At 31.6% G+C, this 22018-nt stretch overlaps 1 protein-coding gene across 1 annotated transcript in view; it reads left to right on the top strand.

Moving 5' to 3' along the window:
- The window catches only part of LOC129216429 (nuclear pore membrane glycoprotein 210-like), a 191021-nt gene that overhangs the window by 73679 nt on the left and 95324 nt on the right, over positions 1-22018 (top strand). The window contains exons 29-37 of the mRNA XM_054850644.1: positions 2290-2370; positions 2512-2643; positions 5500-5658; positions 7893-7984; positions 8119-8296; positions 13137-13309; positions 13471-13555; positions 14075-14207; positions 16312-16445. Of these exons, the coding sequence (XP_054706619.1) occupies positions 2290-2370; positions 2512-2643; positions 5500-5658; positions 7893-7984; positions 8119-8296; positions 13137-13309; positions 13471-13555; positions 14075-14207; positions 16312-16445 (1167 nt within the window). The remainder of the gene's footprint in view (positions 1-2289; positions 2371-2511; positions 2644-5499; positions 5659-7892; positions 7985-8118; positions 8297-13136; positions 13310-13470; positions 13556-14074; positions 14208-16311; positions 16446-22018) is intronic.

Here is a 22018-nt window from a genome sequence, read left to right as displayed (position 1 = left end):
GTTGCTATTTGAGACAGAAAAGTGGCTAATTAGTACTTGAAAGAACAATTTTTTTTTCCGAACTATTATGTTTTGAGAAATTTCAAAAAAGTAATTTCCGCTGTAATATTCTCATTATTTTATAAATATCTTATCACTGAAATAAGATCGGTAGGAAACCATGTAGGGAACAAACACCATTTGTGTGCAACTAAAGAGAGCTCCGCTTGTCTAGGAGATACCGCTCATATATCATTCAGCTGAGATATGTCTATTCCTCAAAAGTTTTTGTGGCATAATTTAATGTTAATACTGTTTAAGAAATAATGGGAGACTATTTTAGATACTATTTTCCTTGTTTGCAGACTATTTTTCATTTAAAAAGCTACTAAAACGACTATTTTTAGGACTATAACTCAGTGACAGCCCTGTTTTGTGAACATTAAAGACTCAAAAAGGATTGTGAAAGTATTTTACCATATGTTTCCTGATGGTGCCGTCACAGCAAAATTTTGTCATTTTTTGAAATTAATAAGTGTATACATTAGTCTTGATTATTTTTAAAAATATGACATTGTGCTTTTATTGCTGTTTTAGGTCAATGGTAGTCAACCTGAACCTTACTTTCCACTATAAGAGATTGATTTTAAAGCTTTTATAGTGGTGTAAAAGGTTTTCCCTAATACTGAAACTTTTATATGAGCTACAATTGAATCAGCTCTTATTATTTTTACTATCCTCAAAAAATTCATGCTTCTAATAGACCTAACTAGACCTTTAAAAAACTCATTTTAGCTTTGAAAATTCCTTGAATTCTCCTTTAAAATTTTTTTTTGCATTTTATGTACAAACCATGTATATTTTTAAAGTTAGACAAACAACGTTAGAAAAAGCACAAATTTGCCAATTACAGCAGATGCGTGTTTCGGCGTTACAGGGAAAAAATAATGAGCTTATGGATGAAAAGACATCCGACAAAAGCCAAGAGCAGACAAGCATGCAGCTTAAAAGATAAAAACAGGGGATTAGCCAAACACCAATGACAAAGTTATAAACCGATCAGGAACCAATAGGAATGCAAGCAAAGGCCAAGAGCTTTCTCCTAGGTACGAAACCCAGAAAGAAAGAATTCAATTGGACAAAGATTAAGCCGACTCTTAAACAAAAAGAAAAGAAAATGTCAGTAACCGTGAACCACAAGAAAGGAAAAGCTGAATGAAAAACCATGAAAAAAAAATAAACAGAAACAAAAAATATTCGAAAAAAGGAAAAATAAAGATAAATAGAAGAAATGGGGGGGGGGATGTCAACAAGACAAAAAAGGTAAAAATAAACCAAGGAAGATGGATAAAAATATTGTTATTATATATATTATTACTTTTATCTTCTGTTGTTTATTTTTACCTTTTTTGTCTTGTTGACATCCCCCCCCCCCCCAAATTTATTCTATTTATCTTTATTTTTCCTTTTTCGAATATTTTTTGTTTCTGTTTATTTTATTTCATGGTTTTCCATTCAGCTTTTCCCTTCTTGCGGTTCACGGTTACTGACATTTTCTTTTCTTTTTGTTTAAGCGTCGGCTTAATCTTTGTCCAATTGAATTCTTTCTTTCTGGCCTTTGCTTGCATTCCTATTAGTTCCTGATTGGTTTATAACTTTGTCATTGGTATTTGACTAATCCGCTGTTTTTATCTTTTAAGCTGCATGCTTGTCTGCTCTTGGCTTTTGTCGGATGTCTTTTCATCCATAAGCTCATTATTTTTTGCATTGAAAAAGGCGTTCCCTGTAACGCCGAAACACATGTCTGCTGTAATTGGCAAATTTGTGCTTTTTCTAACGTTGTTTGTCTAACTTTACTGTTCAGCACAAAGGTATTTATCTCATGTATATTTTTATTCAGTAAGTTAAAAAGCTGGCGGTGTATTTCATGTATTTCTGCCTTAGCCCTGGCTATAGGGCTGTTAACTTTCTGAATATACCTGCCTTGCCTTCAATATTCGAGTTGAATCAAACCATTGCTTCGGTCACTCATCTGGTCAGTGCTAATTCTGTATTACCTACCAGTTTGTTTGGCACTCTTGGCTTCCTTAAGATGTTTTCCACCTCCAGCTCAGTCACTCCTATGCCAGGCTGATGAGTGCTAATAAGCACGAAACTGCAGTCCTCTGCTGGAATTGACTGAGCTGGCAGTGTATTTCATGCATGTATATTTTTGATGAATTTTTGCGGAACTCTGTAAATGATCTTTTGAAATCTTTATTTGTTATAAAATAAGATTTTGAATCTTTGTATTATCTTTTTAATGTGTAGGATCAAATAATAGTTGACTGCATTTCATTAAAAGAAGTGAAAATTTATTCACCATTATCTAGAATGGTAGTTGGAACAGAGGTAAGCTATGCTTAATCTATAACAAGTGTTACCATGTGAAAATGTCTATTTATTTATTCCTTGAATTATTACAGAAAAAGTGTATTGGTGCAAGAAAACCTTTTTCAAAAGTAAATTATGTATTCTTTTTTCCCCCGATAGATGCCTTTATATGTAATGGGTACTACTGAACAAGAAACACCATTTACATTTGGTACTGCTTTACCTTCTGCAAAATTTAAATGGAGCATTAGTAATGACAAAGTAGCTTCTTTACACAATCTTTACACTCCTGTAAGTAGTTTTTAATTTGTATGCATTTAAACATTTAGTTTTAAAATTTTTCGTTGGATTATCAAAGGCAACTTTATGGAAGTAAAAAGTTTTTCTAAACTTAACTGTCAAAATGTTTTTTTACTTGTATTAAACAATAACTAATGTTTTCGTTATCATGAACAAAATTTAGTATCGAGTAATCACGACTGCTTATTGCATTCAGTTGATCATCTATGATGTTCGTTTGATTTTTCAGATTACGATGATAATGAGAGTTTTGTTCTTGTTTTTAATATTTGTTAAGTATCAAATGCAATGATGTCCTTATGGTTGCAAATCATCTAAAATTTGCTTCTTTTTTTTTTTTTTTTTAGGCTTAGCTTATTTGACATTAAAAAACTTTTTTTTATTAGTGTAAAAACGTGTTTTTGCGCGTTTTTCCAAGAAAAAACACCTAAATAGAATAGATTAGCTTAAATAACAAAAATTTTTCATGTAAAACAAAATTTCCTTTTTTTTTTTGTGTGTGTGTGTGTGTGTGCGTAGAAACATGTTTTTGCATGTTTTTCCAAGAAAAAACACCTAAATAAATTAAATTAAATAACAAAAACTTCATTTAAAACAAAATTTCCTGATTCGCTACAACGCGAATTGACTTACGGGAAAAAGCTATAACTCGAGTTTTTCAGGAGCAACAAATTTTAGAGCTAAAGCAAATTTCTCGCTCTCAACGCGAAAATATTTGGAAAGGAATCGTGATACTAAGTTTCGGCTTTGTTATTGACTACTAAACATTGACTTCATGAATGTTCTTTCATCAAAGGTGATGAAATATGGTGGCACTTAGGCACACTGTTTTATCTAAAGTTTGAAAATAGAAACAAAAAGCAAAAGTTTGCTACAATTCAAGAAAAGGTAAAAATACTTGATGCGCTTGAACAACTAGAAAGTGGGTCGAAGGTAGTACGACAATTATGTTTGGAGTGAATATTTCATATGTACAACTAACAGTCAAGAGAAGGCAATCCGTATAGGTTCAGACCTTAGTTTTAATATGAAGCTCGCAGAGTGGTGTTTAAGCAAAATGCAAACAACATGAAACTGTAATCTGCTCTTGTATTATTGATTGTCGAGACCCTGAAAGAATGGTGTTACCATAGATGTAAATGTTATAAAAGTAAATGCAAAGCTACTGCGGTTAAAAATATATTATAATGACGATCAGATTGAGCAGCACAAATCATCATCTTCAATTTTAAACTTATAAATGTAACTTAATGGATCTACTGTATAGTACTCTTACAGTGCAGTGCTTTATTATTACTACATACTGTACGTACTGCACTGTTTTTTTTTAATCTCTCTCTCTCCCATCGATCATTGATTTTGCGCATCGTAACGGTATTTGTCAGGAGGAAAAACTAATTAAAGTTTTTAGTGGACCTCACAAATGTGTCTTGGTTGAGTCAAATTGGAAAGCATATTTAAGTAAATCATTAACATTTATAAGTACCAAAAATACAACATGTTAGCAACAAGGCTTCTTAAAAATGTATTATTCCTGTAGAATCCCATCCAGCAAAAAAAATATTGCAGCGAACATGAACAATAAAATCAAATAGTTATACCACAAGTGCTCCTAAAAAGTTCATCTTGATAATGAAAAAGTCCAATAATCTTGAACCGTCTTTTGCCTGGTGATTCCAGTCAAAGTCTTGAAACATCCACATAAGGCCGGCCGGCCTAATTCATTGGGCAGGTGGATCACGTTAAACACGATTCCATCATCGGCAGGATGATAAATCCCAGGGCTGGTAGCCCACAACAGCAGCTTATGCAGGAGGAGACATCCTGCTAGTGGAAGCAGAGAAGAGCGAGATCGATGGATGGGTGTCCACCGCTTAAATACCACCTAGATGACGTTCCACACAATTTACATATGCTTCGTTGCAAGTTCGACGAAATTTTCGAAAGAAACTCAAAAATATTTTTTGGCAACACTTAATTTCATTGAAAATGTTACATTGACGGAAAAGATTCTTTTCACCGTGAATTTTAACTGATCTGTCAATCATGCACCGTGCGGTTTGTTTACATTTTTTACTACGCATGCAGGAATGAACGACTGTAATTTAATTAGTGCAGCGTCAAGATATGGAGAGTCTCCTCACATGAAAATAGGTAAGTATTATTAATATCATTTCCCCAGCACCGGAAAGTCAAGAAAACAAATAAAAATATATCAAATATTTTTACAGTATTTTATGTTAAAAAATTCAGCTCTTTATGTAAGAAACGTTAAAAAATCGTCTAAATCAGTTAAAAAAATGTTTAAAAATGTCTAAAATGATTGGGTTTGTTAATAAAAAAAATCATATACACAACACTTTTCTACAACGCCAAATTTCGACCTGCGCGATGAAGCATGGAACTCATCCCTCACGTAAGTCGGGATCCGACTGTATTACTGATTCCCATCATTTTAGATTAATAAGAAACAAAAATACTACAATGATGTATGTGGTAAATATATTCTTAATGATAAGTGTGCCTTTTGAAATTGGCCATTAATAACCATATTTTTATTACAGCATCCTAATTGCCATTTCTTTTTTTATGGATATGCCCCATATTACCTAATCAAGAAAAGCAGTGGTTATAATGTAACAGGTGTGAATTTCTTCTTCATTTTCATTCAGTTTGTAAAAACAAGAAACCCAACAAATAGGGTCCTATGGTAATTTGATTGTTAAAAGCATAATTTGAAGTCAAGACGTCAAAAGTAAATTGAATGTCAAGGGTTGGATGCTGTATGGTATGTTTGTTTGTGCTGTAATATTATTCTCTTAAGAAACCTCTCATACCTATATCTAGATGGGACTTGAAGAAACTAATGAGAACAACTTTCGAGTTGGGTTGAAAGCTCTACAAGATGGGTTACTTACTGTCCGTGTAGATGTTACCATGCCTAAAGAGTCTTCATTGACATTTTTTGGTGGTTCGCAAATTTTATCAAGTGAAATTCAGATACAAGTAAGTGTTTTGGTGAAAAAATTTAATACTGTTTATTTTAACGAAAAAATAAGCTTATTAAAAACCTCACTTCACTCAAATAAGCTTTTAAAAAAGTTACATTTAGAAGAACCAAATGTACCAATAAACATCAATTTGTTTAAAAAAAATTAAACTACATTTTTTAGCAATCAGAATTAATGATGGAATTTAAGTTCAAATTAGCTATGAAAATAACATTTAAAGTAATAAGCTATGTATAATACAAAATGCAGTAATTTTTGTTCACAGTATTTTTTTTTTTTTTTTTAATGTTTCAGTAATCATTAATTTTTTCATTGATTCTGTTTTGTGACTAAAAGCTTTTGCTTGAATTTGATTAAGAGAAGGATCAAGGTACATAAGTATTCATATTCGAGACATTGTCTAAAGCAGGTTTTCCCCCAACTTTTTTTCTTTTTTTTTTCTTTTTTTGCTGCAATCTAGGCAAAAACACCATTTTACTGCAATATAGCCAGCCCTTAGTACATTTTCAATATATATACAGTAAAACCTGTAGAGTTGACTATGGGGGCTGCTCATGTTAGGTACAGGATCAGGTTTATATCATATGATTAACCTCTATAATTTGACTACCTGTCAAACTTGATCCCTATAGTACTAAGAGTTCTGTGTCAACAACTCTTTTGGTGGCATAAAATATTCATTGAATACTAGAAATGAATTAAGAGATGCTTTGGCGATAATAACTTTATATAAATAATGACTTACAATTAACGCTGTTTTGCCATGAACGAGTTAACAGGTTTATTATGATTACAATCGAACTTCTATACATAAAAATTTTCTATATATCGAAATCCCAGCAAATTTCTATGTTTATTACATAGAAAAATTGTTTCTATATATCGAAAAAATTTCGATATATCGCAATTTTTTTCGAGACATTCATAGGTTTTTTTTCTACTTTAAACTGTTTGTTTCATGAAAAATGAAGGTTAACGGAGAAAATTATGTTCACTAAAGGTTGCTACGAAACTCATAAGGAATCTAAGATTCAGGGGTGTGTAGATAGGTCGTTGTTCCGTTTTGGAGTTCTGACATTCATTCAAACTTATTTCAAATCTTAGTTGTAACCAGTAACACTGCAAAATCAGTTTCAAGCTATTCCTTTTGTCTTTTGATTATCATTCCTAGTCTTTTTAGCTGAAGTAAAAATCACTCAAGTTAAGTAGATTGATTTTTTACTTTTCTTTCAATTACGTTGTCAAAACGAAAATCCCCTAATGTTGCGGAGCAAGTTGAATTGAAGAAGAATGAAGATGTATGCATGAAGGCGCAAAAATGTAATTTCTGTAATTTTTTTAATTAACTTATATTTAATCCGATGCTCGTATCAATTTGAAATTGGGTTTCATACACGTAAATTAGCTTTAATTTTAATGTTTTAGGAGACTTTTAGGATAAAATAAGATCGTTTCTATATATCGAAATTTCTATATATCGATTTTTTTCTGACAAGTTGCTACTTCGATATATGGAGGTCCAACTGTTTTTTTTTTTTTTTTTTGGGGGGGGGGGGGGGGGGGGAATTTCCAATTGCAATCAGATTGTAACCGAGCAACTTGATGCCATATGAGTTGTATATATGAAATTTCATCTTTTTGTAATTTCCCATTTTTGTGTAATGGGAGTTACGTACAAATGCGCATAAATACATATGTAATGATAAATCTTATCACAATAGATTCAGGACCTGTGAAAATACATTTTTTAACTGTCTGTTATAAAGTTAATACTTATTAGTTCCGACATCATGAAAGAAAATAAACCAAAAATCATTCACACGTAATTAAAAAGAAAATTTATGTTGAAATTTGAGTGATTATTATTATTATTTGTTTTTTTGTGTGTGAAATCAAAATTTTCTTTTCATTGTACAAGGAAATAAACGGTGTACGTCCTTATGTCATCCGAATCATGTGTAGTTTTAGTCACTAATGATTTTACAGATAATTCGAGTTTTCAGTAATCAAAAAGGGCAAGAACTGCAATTACCTTAGATATTCCTCGGAACTATTTAAATTGCTCTATACTGAGTCATAAACTCATTTTTATTAAGTAGGAACTTTATTTTCAATTAATTGGTTTATGTGCTTTGATTTTTATGTATTTTTTTATTATGTTTTATTCTTTTGGTGTTTTATTAGTGAAATTATTTCTGTTAATGTTTATAAGTTTTTGCTGTTTTTAAGGTATTTAAACAGTTGAAACTAACTAATCCTGAGATTGAAGATGGATTAATTATTCTGTCCATAAACTCTGATCTTAAACTTCAGTGCAATAGGTAAGCTACTTGTCCTATTTATGCAACAAAATCATTGCTTTTGATTTAATTATTTTTCATTTAATAGTTTGAAGTGTATGTAATTCACTTTGTATTTTATATATTAAAATATGATTTTCTATTTTTTAACCCAGATTTGGTCCTGCAAAAGTTAGTTACAAAATATTTCCCCCAGAAAATAAGAGTATTGTTCCAGTTCAAGTTGATGAAGATGGAACTTTACTGGCTTCTTCAAAAACTGGATCTGCTATTTTATTAGTCACTGCCATAGAAGAATTTGGCATTGTTCAAAGATTAACTGTAGTTGTTAAGGTAAATAAATTAGTATGTTATAACACACGCAATGTTATAAATCATTCTAGATTATTCAACGAAGTGTTTTCCTTTTCTTTTTTATATTGTTTTACCAATCTGCCTTTGAATCCTAATTTCCTACTGGTATATGTTCGAACAATCAAATAATATTTTTTACACCACAAGTTACAAAATGGATCAAATTTCAATCTTATCGTTTTTCTTTTTTACTTCATGTTGTTTTCCCAGAAACAAGGCAGAAACTTGCATTGGAAATTACTTCTTTTTAGTCTGGAGACATTATGTAAAAAAATAAATAAATAAGGATGTGTACATCTGCTCGTGCTTTTGTAAGCCTTATGTGGTAATTCGTCGTTCATTGCAGTTTACTTCTCGATTTAATAAAAGAAGAAAAAATGCACAGCATTTAGAGACAATACAGGATGTCCACTAAAGAACTATGTTTTAAAAAGTCATGCCGAGTTAACGGTATAAATTAGGTGTAAAGAAATCAGAAGCTCATCCAATTTTATGCAGTTTTTGTTTGGTTTTTTCAGCACTGCGTGCTTGATTCAGCTACAAGTAATTGTATTAGAGCTACATTGCTGTATATATTGATACCATGGACTTTTCACAGCACCCCCTCGCCCCTTCCTTCGGCACCAATTTTGAGAACTCCTAGTCAATACAGTAGCACATCAAAAATCCCAACTAATTGGGACTATAAATGGTTCAAATTTCCAAAAATAATAAAGAAAATTTCTTTTGATGGGAAAAAAAGTATGCTATTAAATTAATAAAGTGGTCATACAATATGTATGTACATACCATCTAATACAGTACATAACACTACAATATGTAGGGTAACGGCACCAGTAACAGACACGCTAAACTGTTTTTCTCTCATGCAACTACTTCTCATCTAACGTTTGGCTACTTCTAGATCCTCTGAATTTGTTGATTCTATTTTTATTTGCTCAATTTAAAAAAAAGGGGGTATAACCCCCAGTAACAGACACTGTAAAATCTGATGATACCCAGTAGCGGAAAGGATGGGTAATGGAAAAATTTCTCTTTTTCTCTTCAAAATGTGCAAAAGTTCTTTATTTTAAGAACTAAAGCCTTATTTAATTCAAATGAACATGAAACTTTATGTGCCAGTTGATATTTACAAGGCAGTGGCAGTGGTTGGAAGTAGGGCGCTACAAGTAGCGACGCTACTGTAGTAGCTACATTTTTGAGTAGTTTGTAGTGTAGCGCACTACTTTTTTAAAAAAGTAATGTAGTGAGTAGTTAACTACAAACAAATAGTAGTTTGTAGCGATTTCTGGAAACCACTTTTAAATAAACAGAAAAAAAATTCAAGGTTCAAATGAATTTGACTGGCGCAAATTTTACACAAGTACATCAGCGGATGCAATGGGAAATAAGATTCATAAAAATAAGAGCTGACCTCATTTTGACATCTTAAGTTTTATTTGTTTGACGTCATTAGTTTTTTTGCCGTCGTAATTTTCATTTTTCACCAATATTTATAGTGCAATAAGCACTTATTTTCGCGAAAATGAAGATATCGGTGATTTCGTGAGTTGAAAATTTGTTGAATTTTATATTAACAGACCAGAAAATTGAAAAACAAAAATATTTTAGCGAGGCTTAAACTTTCGACAGTATTCACCAAATAAAAAGAAGCTACTGAAAATGTTATAGAAAAGGATGAAACTGAACTGTTCTGGAGGACTTACAATAAATATGAGCATTACAGTGTGTGAGAGTATGATAACGGACATTTTTCTTTGTGTCTTCTGATGAGCTAATTTATCAATCTCTTTTAGTTCAATCCTCTTACGGTGTGTGTGTGTGTGTGCATTAGGGTGCCCCCCCCCCAAAAAAAAAAAAATAATAATGATTTGAACAACGGCAGCAAGTGCCGATTATGTCTGAAAGTGTGAACCAGCACTTGCGTAATACTGGGCAAATTAAAATAAAATGTTTTTTTAGAAACTCAAAATTTTCTCTTGATAAAACTATACCCCCACTCCTATACCCCACATATGCACCACAAAAACATTGATTCAAATTAAAAACCATTTAGATAGCCCATACGTGCCTAACATTTATAATTTTCTACAAAAAATTTAAGTTTTTGATACATATTTTCAGAAATGTAAGATTTTACGAAATTTTCAAGCTGAAAAATTTAAACAATTAATTAGCGTTAAATAGAAATTTTTGTTTTCCTGTAATATTTAAGTCTCCCACATAGTACTCAAAGATCTGGTTTTTTTCCAGGTTCAGTTAAATTTTTCATGTAAAATATATTATTTTTTATTATTTGTTTGTAATTGTTGATCTGTAAATGTGTTCGCCAGTGATTTTTGAACTTGATACTCTATTTAAATTCATATGTAATTTTTTTAAAAGATAACTGAAAAAAAAAATCAATTTTGTAAATAAAATTATAAATTTTATGTCAAGTGTGGCATATCTAAACGTTTTTTAATTTAAATAAATGTTCTTGTGGTACATGTGTGGTGTTGGCTACAGGGGCAATGTTTTATCAACAGAAATGTTGAGTTTCTAAAAACTTTTTTTTTATTTGTCCTAGCATACAAGTACTGTTTTTACCCGACGCAAAGGAGGGTAATGTGTTTATCAGTCTATGTATGTATGTCCGTTTCTATGTGGCGTTCTACAGGCTAAACGCCTTGGCCAATTTTGGTAATTCTTACGTCAATCGATTTGTCTTAACCTTGGGAGTGTCACTAAACGCATGACAGTAATCAAAAGTAGCATTTCAAAAAACGGTTGCCATTTTGACAGTTCTGTATCGGCGCACGTTGGGTGTTGCACACTGTGTCGCACGCTACCCGCGTGTGACAAATGCAGGTAGTTTTCGCTGCCTGAATTTTTTTGTTTACTAAGTCTACTAATTGGGGTTTCAATGGCCGAGTGGTCTAAGTGATTGCTTCTCCCACTTGAGGCGGTGGGTCAAGACACCCTCGCTCCGGATGTACTTTCCCTTCTTTCTGATGTAAATTCTTTCATGTGTTCTTTATATGTATTCTGTACTGTAATAAAAAATATATCATGCGTAACGAAGGCAAGACACTCAGATTGTAGTCGTCATCAAAATGAACCCGTGCAATAAGCACCAAAAGAAAGAAAGTCTACTAATTCGATTTTCATCTCTAAATGTTGCAATTGTTTTTGCATTGAGTCAAGGGACTGAGTTTCGCGACGTGTACTTTCTTGAGTGGTTTTTTTAGTTTGCGAGAAAGGTTTCACTGACGAAGGAGGGGGGGGGGGCATTTCCGATTTCGCGTCATCATGAGTTATACAGGCTGTTTATATAGCTGTGCTGTGGTTGACTTAAGTTTGCGCATTTTTGCCGAAGGTCAAGCACATGTAGCTTTAAGACGAGTTAGGTCCCTAGAGGGACCAATTATCAGTAGTTTAGACCACCGCAAGTTACTTAATAAACCTCACGATACAAACAAACTCTCTTAATGAAATGACAAGGTTGCGAAATGTACCATCTTGTAATCATAATAAAGTCAAAGAAAATTAACTAAAAAGTGTAAAATAAAAAATTATTAAATAAAAACAAAAAACCCGACTGCGTAAAAACCAAAAAAAAAACTGAAAAGGAAAATGTATAAGCCCGGTAGTTTAGAATGTATTACGTACTACTGAATAACTACACCGTTGAAATAGTTTTATAACCGTACACAGATAAGACAATTAATAAATTCAAAAGCAAAATAGAAGGATCAACAGTCGGGGCCCATTCCTTTCTGATTCAAGGAACCCCATAAAATTCGAATGGGCCCCGACTGTTGATCTTTCTATTCTGCTTTTGAATTTATGAATTGTCTTATCTGTTTACGGTTATAAAACTATTTCAACGGTGTAGTTATTCAGTTGTACTTAATACATTCTAGACTACCGGGCTTATAGATTTTCCTTTTTAGTTTTTTTGGTTTTTACGCAATCGGGTTTTTTGTTTTTATTTAATAATACACTTTCAGGTGCAAGTCGGCACGGGTTGCCATTGTGCAAATTATATGAAACTTTTTCTCACGATTGTTTTGACACAAGAGGAAAAATACAAGAGTGTATGCGACTTGAAAAATAGACTTTTATTTTTTGAGGGACAACCTATTGTGTATGCTTTTTATTTACTTATTTTTTGGAAAGTAGCGAAGTAGCGACTACATTTCAAAAGTAGTTTGTAGTTGCTACATTTTGAAAAAAGTAGTTGTAGTTAACTACATTTGTAACAAAATAGTTGTAGTTCACTACAAAAAAAATGTAGTTTTTCCAACCACTGGGCAGTGGTGAAAGGTTATGACCAGACACCACAAAGTCAGCTGGTGTTTCAAGCTAACTTCGTGGTGTCTGGTCATAACCTTTCACCACTGCCTTGTAAATATCAACAGGCACATAAAGTTCACTTTGATAACTCTAGATGGTTGTACCGTAGTCATGGGCCACACCGACATCAGTTTCACCGGCCTAAAATTCGTATTATTTAAATCCAAACTTTATGACTCTCTGTTACTGGTGTTGTTACCATAATTGCATTTTGTAACAAAACTGCACAAAAATTAACTCTTAGTGTTTACTGAACATAAAATAATATTTATTAAAACTTTATGAGAGTGTTTTCAGATTTTTGATGGTCTACTGTACATTTAAAATATTTTCTGTAATCTTTTCATTCTATAATGTTCTGTTTCTCGTTTTATCTTTCTTATATCTACTTCTATCTTAGTTTCTCCTTTTTATTATAAAAGCTGTATAGTAATATTATGCGTTGAAAGTTTTGCGTGTTTAAAAAATCTTTTATATATAGGTTGAGGAAGTTGCATATCTAATGGTAAAACCTTTGGGTGACGTTAAAACCAGAGATTGGTCTCTTACTACTCTACCAGTTGGATTTACTATTCCTTTTATTGTAACATACCATAACAATATTGGACAAAAATTCAATGCTGTTAGATCACAGCTTAAATTTCGGGCAAGCAGGTTAGTGAAAGTTTTATTTTTACAGTGTAATCTTAAGTAAATAATGAAAATGGTAATTACTATTTTTATTTTTATTTTACTTGTTAAACAGCATTAACGCTATTCATGTTTATAATTGTTTGATTTTTTTGATTGACAAATGAACATCTTATTTTTTTTAGGCATAATCTGGCTAGAGTATCTTTTGGTGCTGCAAACAATACTCTTACGGTTCAAGTTGTGAAACCAGGATACACTGTTTTAAAGGTAAGTTATTAGTTTACATGCGCAGTGGAACCTTATTTATCTATATAATCTGTAATAAAATTTGAAGATTTTTTTTTTTTTTTGCTTTAAGAGTTATGATTGCAAGAACGTAAATAAAGTCTGCCAAACATTCACGTTTTTTTTTATCTATTTATTATGATGCATTTCCATTACTGCTGAATATTCCATACAAATGCTGCACGTATCTGAAACAGAAGACGTTAAATCGATTCTTTGTTGAGAAATGATGTGAAAAAGTTTATTATCTTTTAAATTCCTATAAACAATTCTGCATAGTTTTGTTACAAAACATAGTTTTTTAAATTGTAATAAACATTGTCTGCCTTTTTAAGATTTGTTCTGCTTAGTATCCATATTATCCAGATTGCCTTTGTTGCCCAATTAATCTAGATAAACAAGGTTATACTGTGTTTATTTAAGTTCTACTGTGATTATTGATAACTGTATTACCATTGTCATTGAGAGTAATGTACAATTTTGCATTTGACGTTTTTATAGGTCTGGGACTCTGAGTCTGTTATCCCAGCGGATTATATCAAAATAGTTACTGGGACTGCTATTGATCCTTCTGATGCTCAATTGATTGTTGGTGATGTTATATGCTTCGGAAGCCCACTTTTAACTTCAGAAGGTATTACTTTTCTAACCTTCTAGTTTATTTTACACTTTAACGTAATAATTACTCAAAAGAATTAATATTCATAAATATTCCTCCATGTACCAAATAGAGAGATAAAAGCTACTTGTTATTTTCCAAGTATTTCTAGGCAGTAGTCTTGACTTAGGCAAGGGATGTATTCCTAGACCCTTTGCGTAAGTTGAAATTTCGCATTGTGGTAAAGGATGTATGTGTATTTGTTTTTTTTTTTTAAACATACCAATTATTTGAGACACTTTTAAACACACCTCGAACTGTTTTAACAATCCCTAACTATGCACTACAGTTTCTTACATAAAGACCTGAATTTTTATTTATTTATTTTTAAAGCTGTATTATTTATCATAAAGCACTCATGATGCACGAAATCAGTGATCAATAAGAAATACAGTCGACGCTCGATATAACGACCATCTCCGTCCCGGAGAAAAAGGTCTTTATAACGAGTGGTCGTTATAAGAGGTATAATTTAAAAAAATGTACACAGTCATCATGCATGCCCCGTTGTTCCATTAAAAAAAATGGTACTTTTCCAAACATTCCAGTTTAATGCCCAAATTACTTTTATCATAGGAATTTTTAGAAAAATTGTGTGCAAAATACTATGATAGAATATTAAACAAATTTTAAAGTAGAAAATATAGGGAGGAAAATGTTAGACACTTACGAATCTGCTACTACTACTGCTACCACTACATTTTCTGAAGAAAAAACCAGAAACAGATGTTTGCCTTTTTAGCAGACGTGATTTTTGCAAAACATTATTTTCCGTCTCAGATGTACCCTTTTCTTAGGAATGTGGAAAATTTTCGATTTTTCCTCCCATTATTTTTTTAGTGCTAGCTGTGGTGAATGATAATTCCCCCCCCCCCTCTCAAAGTTGGATTTGACATTGAAAACTTCAAGCAGACCTCCGTAAACAATAATCAAGGTCATTTCAAGCTACAAATTTGTTTTATTGGAAAGAACACCAGAAATAGCGTCTGCTGAATTCGGTCGTTGTATTGGATTAGACGATACAGAACGGTCGTTATAACAAAGGCAAATTAACGTACAGTTCATAGGAACAAAGTTGGGACTTTTACCACTGGTCGTTATAATGGGACGGTCTTCATAATGTGTGGTCGTTATAATGAGCGTCGACTGTAGAGAAATAAAATAAAAAGTATAATGTGCACAGTATGTAGTTCTTATAAAATGCTGTGCTACATTAGTACTGTAAAGTAGCTGCAGTAATTAAATTTCTAACTCGGGGGAAAATCAAGATGGTGATGATTTATGCTGGCTAATCAGATTGTTATTCTAATGTATTTTTAAATACAGTGGCTTCAATTATTCTTTTATGACGTTTCCATTTGATAACACCCCTCTGCTGATCTTAATCCACAATGTAAGAGCATCTAAAATTCCATAAAGTTTGCATTTTGCTTAGACACTACCCTGCGAGCTTCAAATATTGAATGAAGCTAAGTTCTGAACTTTTACAGATTTCTTTTTGTCTTTTACATGGAAGATTCACTCACACCTAATTGTCATACTACCTTTTGTACTTTTCAGTTATTCTAACAATGATTTTCTGTATACATAAACTAGGTGCTATTAGACTAATATGATGTGGGAACTTCCACTGTGATGATGCTAAAGGAATGAAAGTCCATTAACAGAATCAATCTTTAGTTGCCAATATGAAGCCACTGCAATTCCCTTCCAACATTTTTTGTGTTGCACTCAAGGAATTCACATTAACTCTTTTAAGATTCGTTGCTTGGAAAAACTTGCATTATAGCCATTTCATTTAAGTCAAATCGTGTAAAAGTGAGAGTAAATTTTACAGTCAATTCTCAATAGCTCAAATCTAACGGGACCGAAAAAACTTGAGCTTATCTGAAGCTCGACTTATATTCTCGGTTTTTGACATTTTTGTATTAAAAACCAGACTATTTTCCATTAAAAAAAGGGGTTCCTTTAACCCTGAAACAACTGTCTGCAACCATTGGCAATTCTGTGCAATTATATATTGTTATTTATTCTATATAGTTCCTGAATGGTTTATAATCTTATATAATAAAACTTTCAGGTCATAGTGGTTTATGGTCCACAGAAAAAAATGTACTTTCAATTCATTCTATTTCTGGAGGAGCTGTTGCATTAGCACCTGGAACTACAACTGTTACCTATTCCTTACTCAATGGGCTTAGTACATCTGCTGAAGTAAGTTTTTCTCTCTCTTTTTTCAAACAGGATTTTGTGAGAATTAGTAAGACTTGCTGTAATTTACAGTCAAACTTTGAAATCTCGATGAAACCTCGAATCTCCTTATCTTGAAACCCTTGATGTCTCAAAAAAAAAAAAAAAAAATCCCCAGCATTTTCTGTAAAAGCTCCTATGTATTTTTCAAAAGATATCTCGAAATTTATTTTTCGAAACCCTTGATATGTCGAAATTTTTGCAGAGAAGCAGGTTCCATTTGTTGTTTTTCTTGTACAATTTTTATAGTAAAACCAGTTCCCCAGGGACAATTGCTCATCCCTTTTCTTGGAAACTTTGTGAATAGGGGATTGGGGTAAGATAATAGGGGAGCATTGGTACGAGGGGGTGCTGTGTTTTTCCCAGAGTTTAGAATCTTGGTGCATTTCTCTCGAACATGTTGTCCATTTTGAGGAAAGGAAGTCGATTTTTCGTCCGTCAGTTTTCAAGTGGAAACAGAAAATGCCCTGCTCATTTTTATCATTCTGCTTTTTTAACGCCTACAAAATGACTGCTGAAAACTTTTTGAATGTGGGGTTACTGGTTGAAAATAAAATTTGAATTTTTAAATTTTTAGGTGAAAAAACAAAGTTTAAATTATCAGGCCTCGGAACTAGTCTCTTTTCTAGCTATTTGCCTCTTTTTTATTTGAGTGTCTCTTAAGTCTCTATTTTCATGATTTAGTCTTTAAAATCTCTTTTTTTTCCCCCCGCGAGTGCTATGAAAATCTTACTTTTGACGCTTGTTGAAACGATTTCAGTTTGCGGAATTTCGTTTAGCAAACGTACGCAGCTTGACCAATCAGATCGCTTCTAATGATCAGAAAAATGGCGGAAAAAAGGAGCTTTGTCAGTGGAGAGTAGTGCAATAAACCACTCCCCTTTGTGCAGTTTTTTTTTTTTTCAAAGAGCTATTGTGTGAAGCTTGTGGGGGGGAGGGATAGTCCTTAAGCCTTTTGTGTCGCCATTTCTAGGATAAGCTGTAAAGTTCAGAAGCTATCAATACAGAATAGGCTTTTTTTATTGTGCAAATGTAGTTTTATTTTTCTTCTTTTTTTTGCTTTTGTGAACTTAATTTCAGGGAAACATTTGATCAGAAAGGGGAATAAGCATTTGGTTTTTAATTTGTTGTAAGCTAAAATAGAACATTTATTGAAAAGATGTTAAAAATAAATAAAGTAATGGAAGAATAAAAACATGCAAACATGGAACCACGTGCTTCGCGGAGAATTGGTCACTGTGTATGAGATTTCAATCTCTTTGCATCCTTCAAATATTTCAAATATTTTTCAGTTTGGAAGCTATTATATGGGAAAGTAGGACAGATTTTTTTATTTAAATAATTTATTTTATGTTTATTATTTTTTTCTTTTTGTGAACTTAATTTCGGGGAAATATCGAATCGGAAAGGCGTAAGCATTAGATTTTTAATTTGTTGTGAGCTAAAATAGATCATTTATTGAAAAGCTGTTTAAAATAAATAAAGTAATGGAAAAATAAAAGTTTGCGAACACGGAGCCTCGTGCTTCGCCGAAAATTGATCGCTGTGCATTAGATTTCGATCTTTTTGCATCCTTCAAATATTTTATGTATTTTTTACTTTCCTAGCTATCATATTGAAGTATAGGTTAGCTTCTTGTACTGCAATAATGTATTTTAATTTTATTTTTATTATCTTTTTTTTCTTTTTGCAAACTTAATTTCCATGTAATATTTCATTCTTTTTGCATCTTTCAAATATTTTTTAGTTTTGGAGCAATTATATGCCAGTGTAGGATAGCTTTTTTTTATTGCAATATAATGTATTTCAATTTTATTTATTTTTTTATTACTTTATTTTTTTATAAACTTAGTTTTAGGGTCAAAAGAAATAAGCATTTAATTTTTAATTTGTTTAAAATTTAAATAAAACATTTTTTGAAAAGCATTGAAAAAACAGAACTGAAAATTATAAAATAATAATATGCCAACCTAACGTTGTTATTTCTTATTTTACTTTTCATGCGCAAAGGTATTTATTTAACCAGGGGTGCCAACCAGGGGGGGGGGGGGCGAGTCATGGCACAGACTGCGCCATTGAAATTTTTAAGAAGGGTTGTTTTGAGAGGTTTTTTTTTTTTTTCATTTTTAGGGGGGGAGGCTCTTGTTTTTTTTTATGGGGGTGGGGGTCTTTGCAAAATTTAGTGATGGTGTGCCCTTTTTCTAAGGGGGAGGGGGCACCCCTGATTTTACTTGAGTTTTGCTCAGAACTTATTGTATTTTAGACTTCAATCCTTTTGCATCCGAAAATAATACAATTATTAAGTTTTAAAACTATCTTATCCTTGTATGAAATGGCTTTTTCATTGCAATAAACTTACTTTAAGGAAAGTACCATATTTGAAACAAATTAACATTTGATTTATTATTTGAAATTAATTTAAAAATAATGAAGTAATAAAAAGAACTATGCAAACTTAGCAACATGTGTTGCAGAAAATTGTTTGCTGTATTTCAGATTTCAATCCTTTTGCGTAATTTATTATTATTTTTGTTAGATATTTTGAGGAACTTTTATTTTCAGTTTTGTTTCAAAACTGAAGTAAAACTTAGCTAAAAAAGTTTTTTCTTCTCAAAATTGAAATTATAATCCTTTTCTATCCTGCGAGTATTTCAATTAATTTTAAATGTGGAAGTTATTTTTATCATATCAGCTTAGAATACCTTTTTTATTTTAATCTATTCTTAATGAATTATTGATAAATCTTTTTTGCAGACTGAACTTGAATGAAATTAGCACTTTTGTTTGATCATCATTTGGAAAAAAAGAATAAATTGAAATTAAATAGTTATTTCAAAATTTCTAATGAGATATTTGGATGCCTCATTTGACAAATTGACTAACTCCATTAAACAAAAGTAGATAATAGTTATGAAGAAGATAGTATTATCCGTAAGAGTAAATAGGCCCTCATGTTACATTTTCTGCCATCACATGCTCAGAAAGATACTGAACTCAAATTTAATATAAATTCACATATTAAGCATTCATAAAAGACTATTAAAGCAGAAATGAGGATTTTTTTTAAAAGTGGAGTTAATCGATTTGGCAATTGAGGCATCCATTAAAAAATATATATAAATAAATGAAAGGCTTTCAACTTCGTATGCTTTGCAGAAAATTGTTAGCTGTGTTAGAAGTTGCATCCTGCAGAGTGTAGAAATCTTTTTTTTTTTTGAAGTATTTTATCAAAGCCTGCACTACAGATCTCTAATTGCTAGTCAACAATTAGCCAAATTTTAAAAGTTTTAGCCTTATTCCAAAACTTTTAATAACTAAATTTAATAAATTTTTAACGGTGAATATTTTTTTTTTCACTTCAGTCAGAAAACTGGAATAATTTTATAAAATATGCATTGTAAATGCTTATTATTTTCATTATGCAGTTTACACTTAAGTTTAATAAACACTTAATAACAATGCATTAGACATTGAGTTCCTAATTTATTATTTTTTTATTACAAAATTTCTAATAATAGTTTTGAGGATTGAGGAAAAATCTTATTTCTGTTTTTGTGGAAATTTCTAAGAATTTTATGTTAGACAATATTTTTGCCCAATTGAAGTTTTTTCGCTTTTATAGTTTTATAGCATTTGGCGTGGTGACAAATGCTTTGCGCAGGCTATGTTTTATCATACCAAACCACTGTAGAAATCATGTTGCTATATTCCTGGCTTAGAATGAATTATTTTTAATAACTTTTCTGATTTTGCTTATTAATGCTCACAGTATTTTAGATTTGAAAGACCGAGTTATTTGGTTGTTATTTGTTTTAAAGATAGTATTTTGAAACACAACTTATTTGTATGATATTTATTATCGCTGCTTTTCAAATGGAGAAAAAAAGAATATTTAAGAACTTTAAAAGATAAAGCGGAAAAAAAAAGAAATTAATTGTTTGCTCTTGATCTCTGATACAATAAATAAATTAATTTTAGTTTTTTAACTATTAATGAAGATTTTTTTTAAATACTAGATTTAAAGTAAAATTTCAATTTTATATGTTATCAATACATTATCTTTTGCCTTTTTTTTTTTTTTTTTTTTTTTTTGCATTTTTTGAGAGAGAGGGAGGGGAGAACCCAAATTTATTCACATTGTCATCATTCAAATTATTTCTAAGGTTGTCATTGGGTTATACTTTTTTAAATTCATGTTAATCCAGTGTTAATCCTGTCATGTTAATCCTGTCCAGTGTTAATCTTAATAAATGAACCAATGGGTTTTTATTGAGTGTTTATAAGTTGTATTTCATGTGGCAGGGTTTCAGCCAAATATATTCTCTTGGGCATGTTTTTTGGAAAAACATTAACTAGACTACATATATTGAGCAATTATACATTATAGCATTTATTGTATAGAATAATGTTAAAAATTGAATTTAACAGCAAGTGTTCCTTTTTGTTTCTGAATCCATTATGCAGTTAAGATTACATTGGTACCATTTACCCATTATGTTATATATTCAGTAAATTACCGCCCAATAGCCAGGGCTAAAGCAGAAATACATGAAATACACCGCCAGCTCAGTCGTTTCCAGCAGAGGACTGCAATTTCGTGCTTATTAGCACTCGTCAGCCTGGCATAGGAAAGTGACTGAGCTGGAGAATCTCCAGCTCAGCCACTTTCCTGACCTTTATGAAACTGCAGTCCTCGGCTGGAAACGACTGAGCTGGCGGTGAAATTCATCCATTATGTTATAGTTTTGCTGTTTATGTACCATGTTTATTTCCTTTTTCCTTATAAGTTCAAATAGCAGTCCTCAATTCAAATTTGCATCCTGAAATAAATGCTAAGCACACAGGCACACACTCACCTTGTCATCTTACTGATCTTATCAGGGAAACGTCGGTGAATGAATTGAAATATAAAATTATTAAAATGCGCCTTGAATCTGAAGTGAACTAGTTATAAAGCAAAATGTATTCTTTTGTACAGATTCGAATATCACTCTTTTGGCATATAACACACAATCAGTGCCTCGGCTACGATTGTTGAGCAAACTTTTTTTTTCAAATATAGTTTGATTTTTATACAATACTTATAAATGTTTTTTTTTTCATACTATTAAAATATTTAATGGATTAGTCAAATTTGTTCTACCCGAAAAGATGGAAGGCACATGCCCCTGAGCTACTCCAAAACAGGCCTGAGCTTGTCTACTTTTAGTCTCTTTTTTATGGTTTAAAGTATCTTTTCTCTACTTTTTTGGGTGCTTATTTTGTTCCTAGGCCTGAATTATTGTTCATTTCGAAATCTCATTCTATGCACTTTCGACAATTTTAAAATTTCAAATCTAGTAAAATATTGAAGAGTACTTTATTGATCGTAAATCGAAGTAGTCCCATAGTACATATATAAATGCATATAGCGTATGTGTGTAGTTGTGAGAGTTACTAGTGTAATTATTTTAAAACCTTGAAAACTCGATATCCCGAAATTTTTCCCCATCCCGAGAGATTCGAGATATCGAGGTTATACTGTAATGAACTGAAAA

This window comes from Uloborus diversus, chromosome 2 (assembly GCF_026930045.1).
Source record: "Uloborus diversus isolate 005 chromosome 2, Udiv.v.3.1, whole genome shotgun sequence".
Classification (NCBI taxonomy): Eukaryota; Metazoa; Arthropoda; class Arachnida; order Araneae; family Uloboridae; genus Uloborus; species Uloborus diversus.
This window is presented reverse-complemented; position numbering and strand designations above follow the sequence as displayed.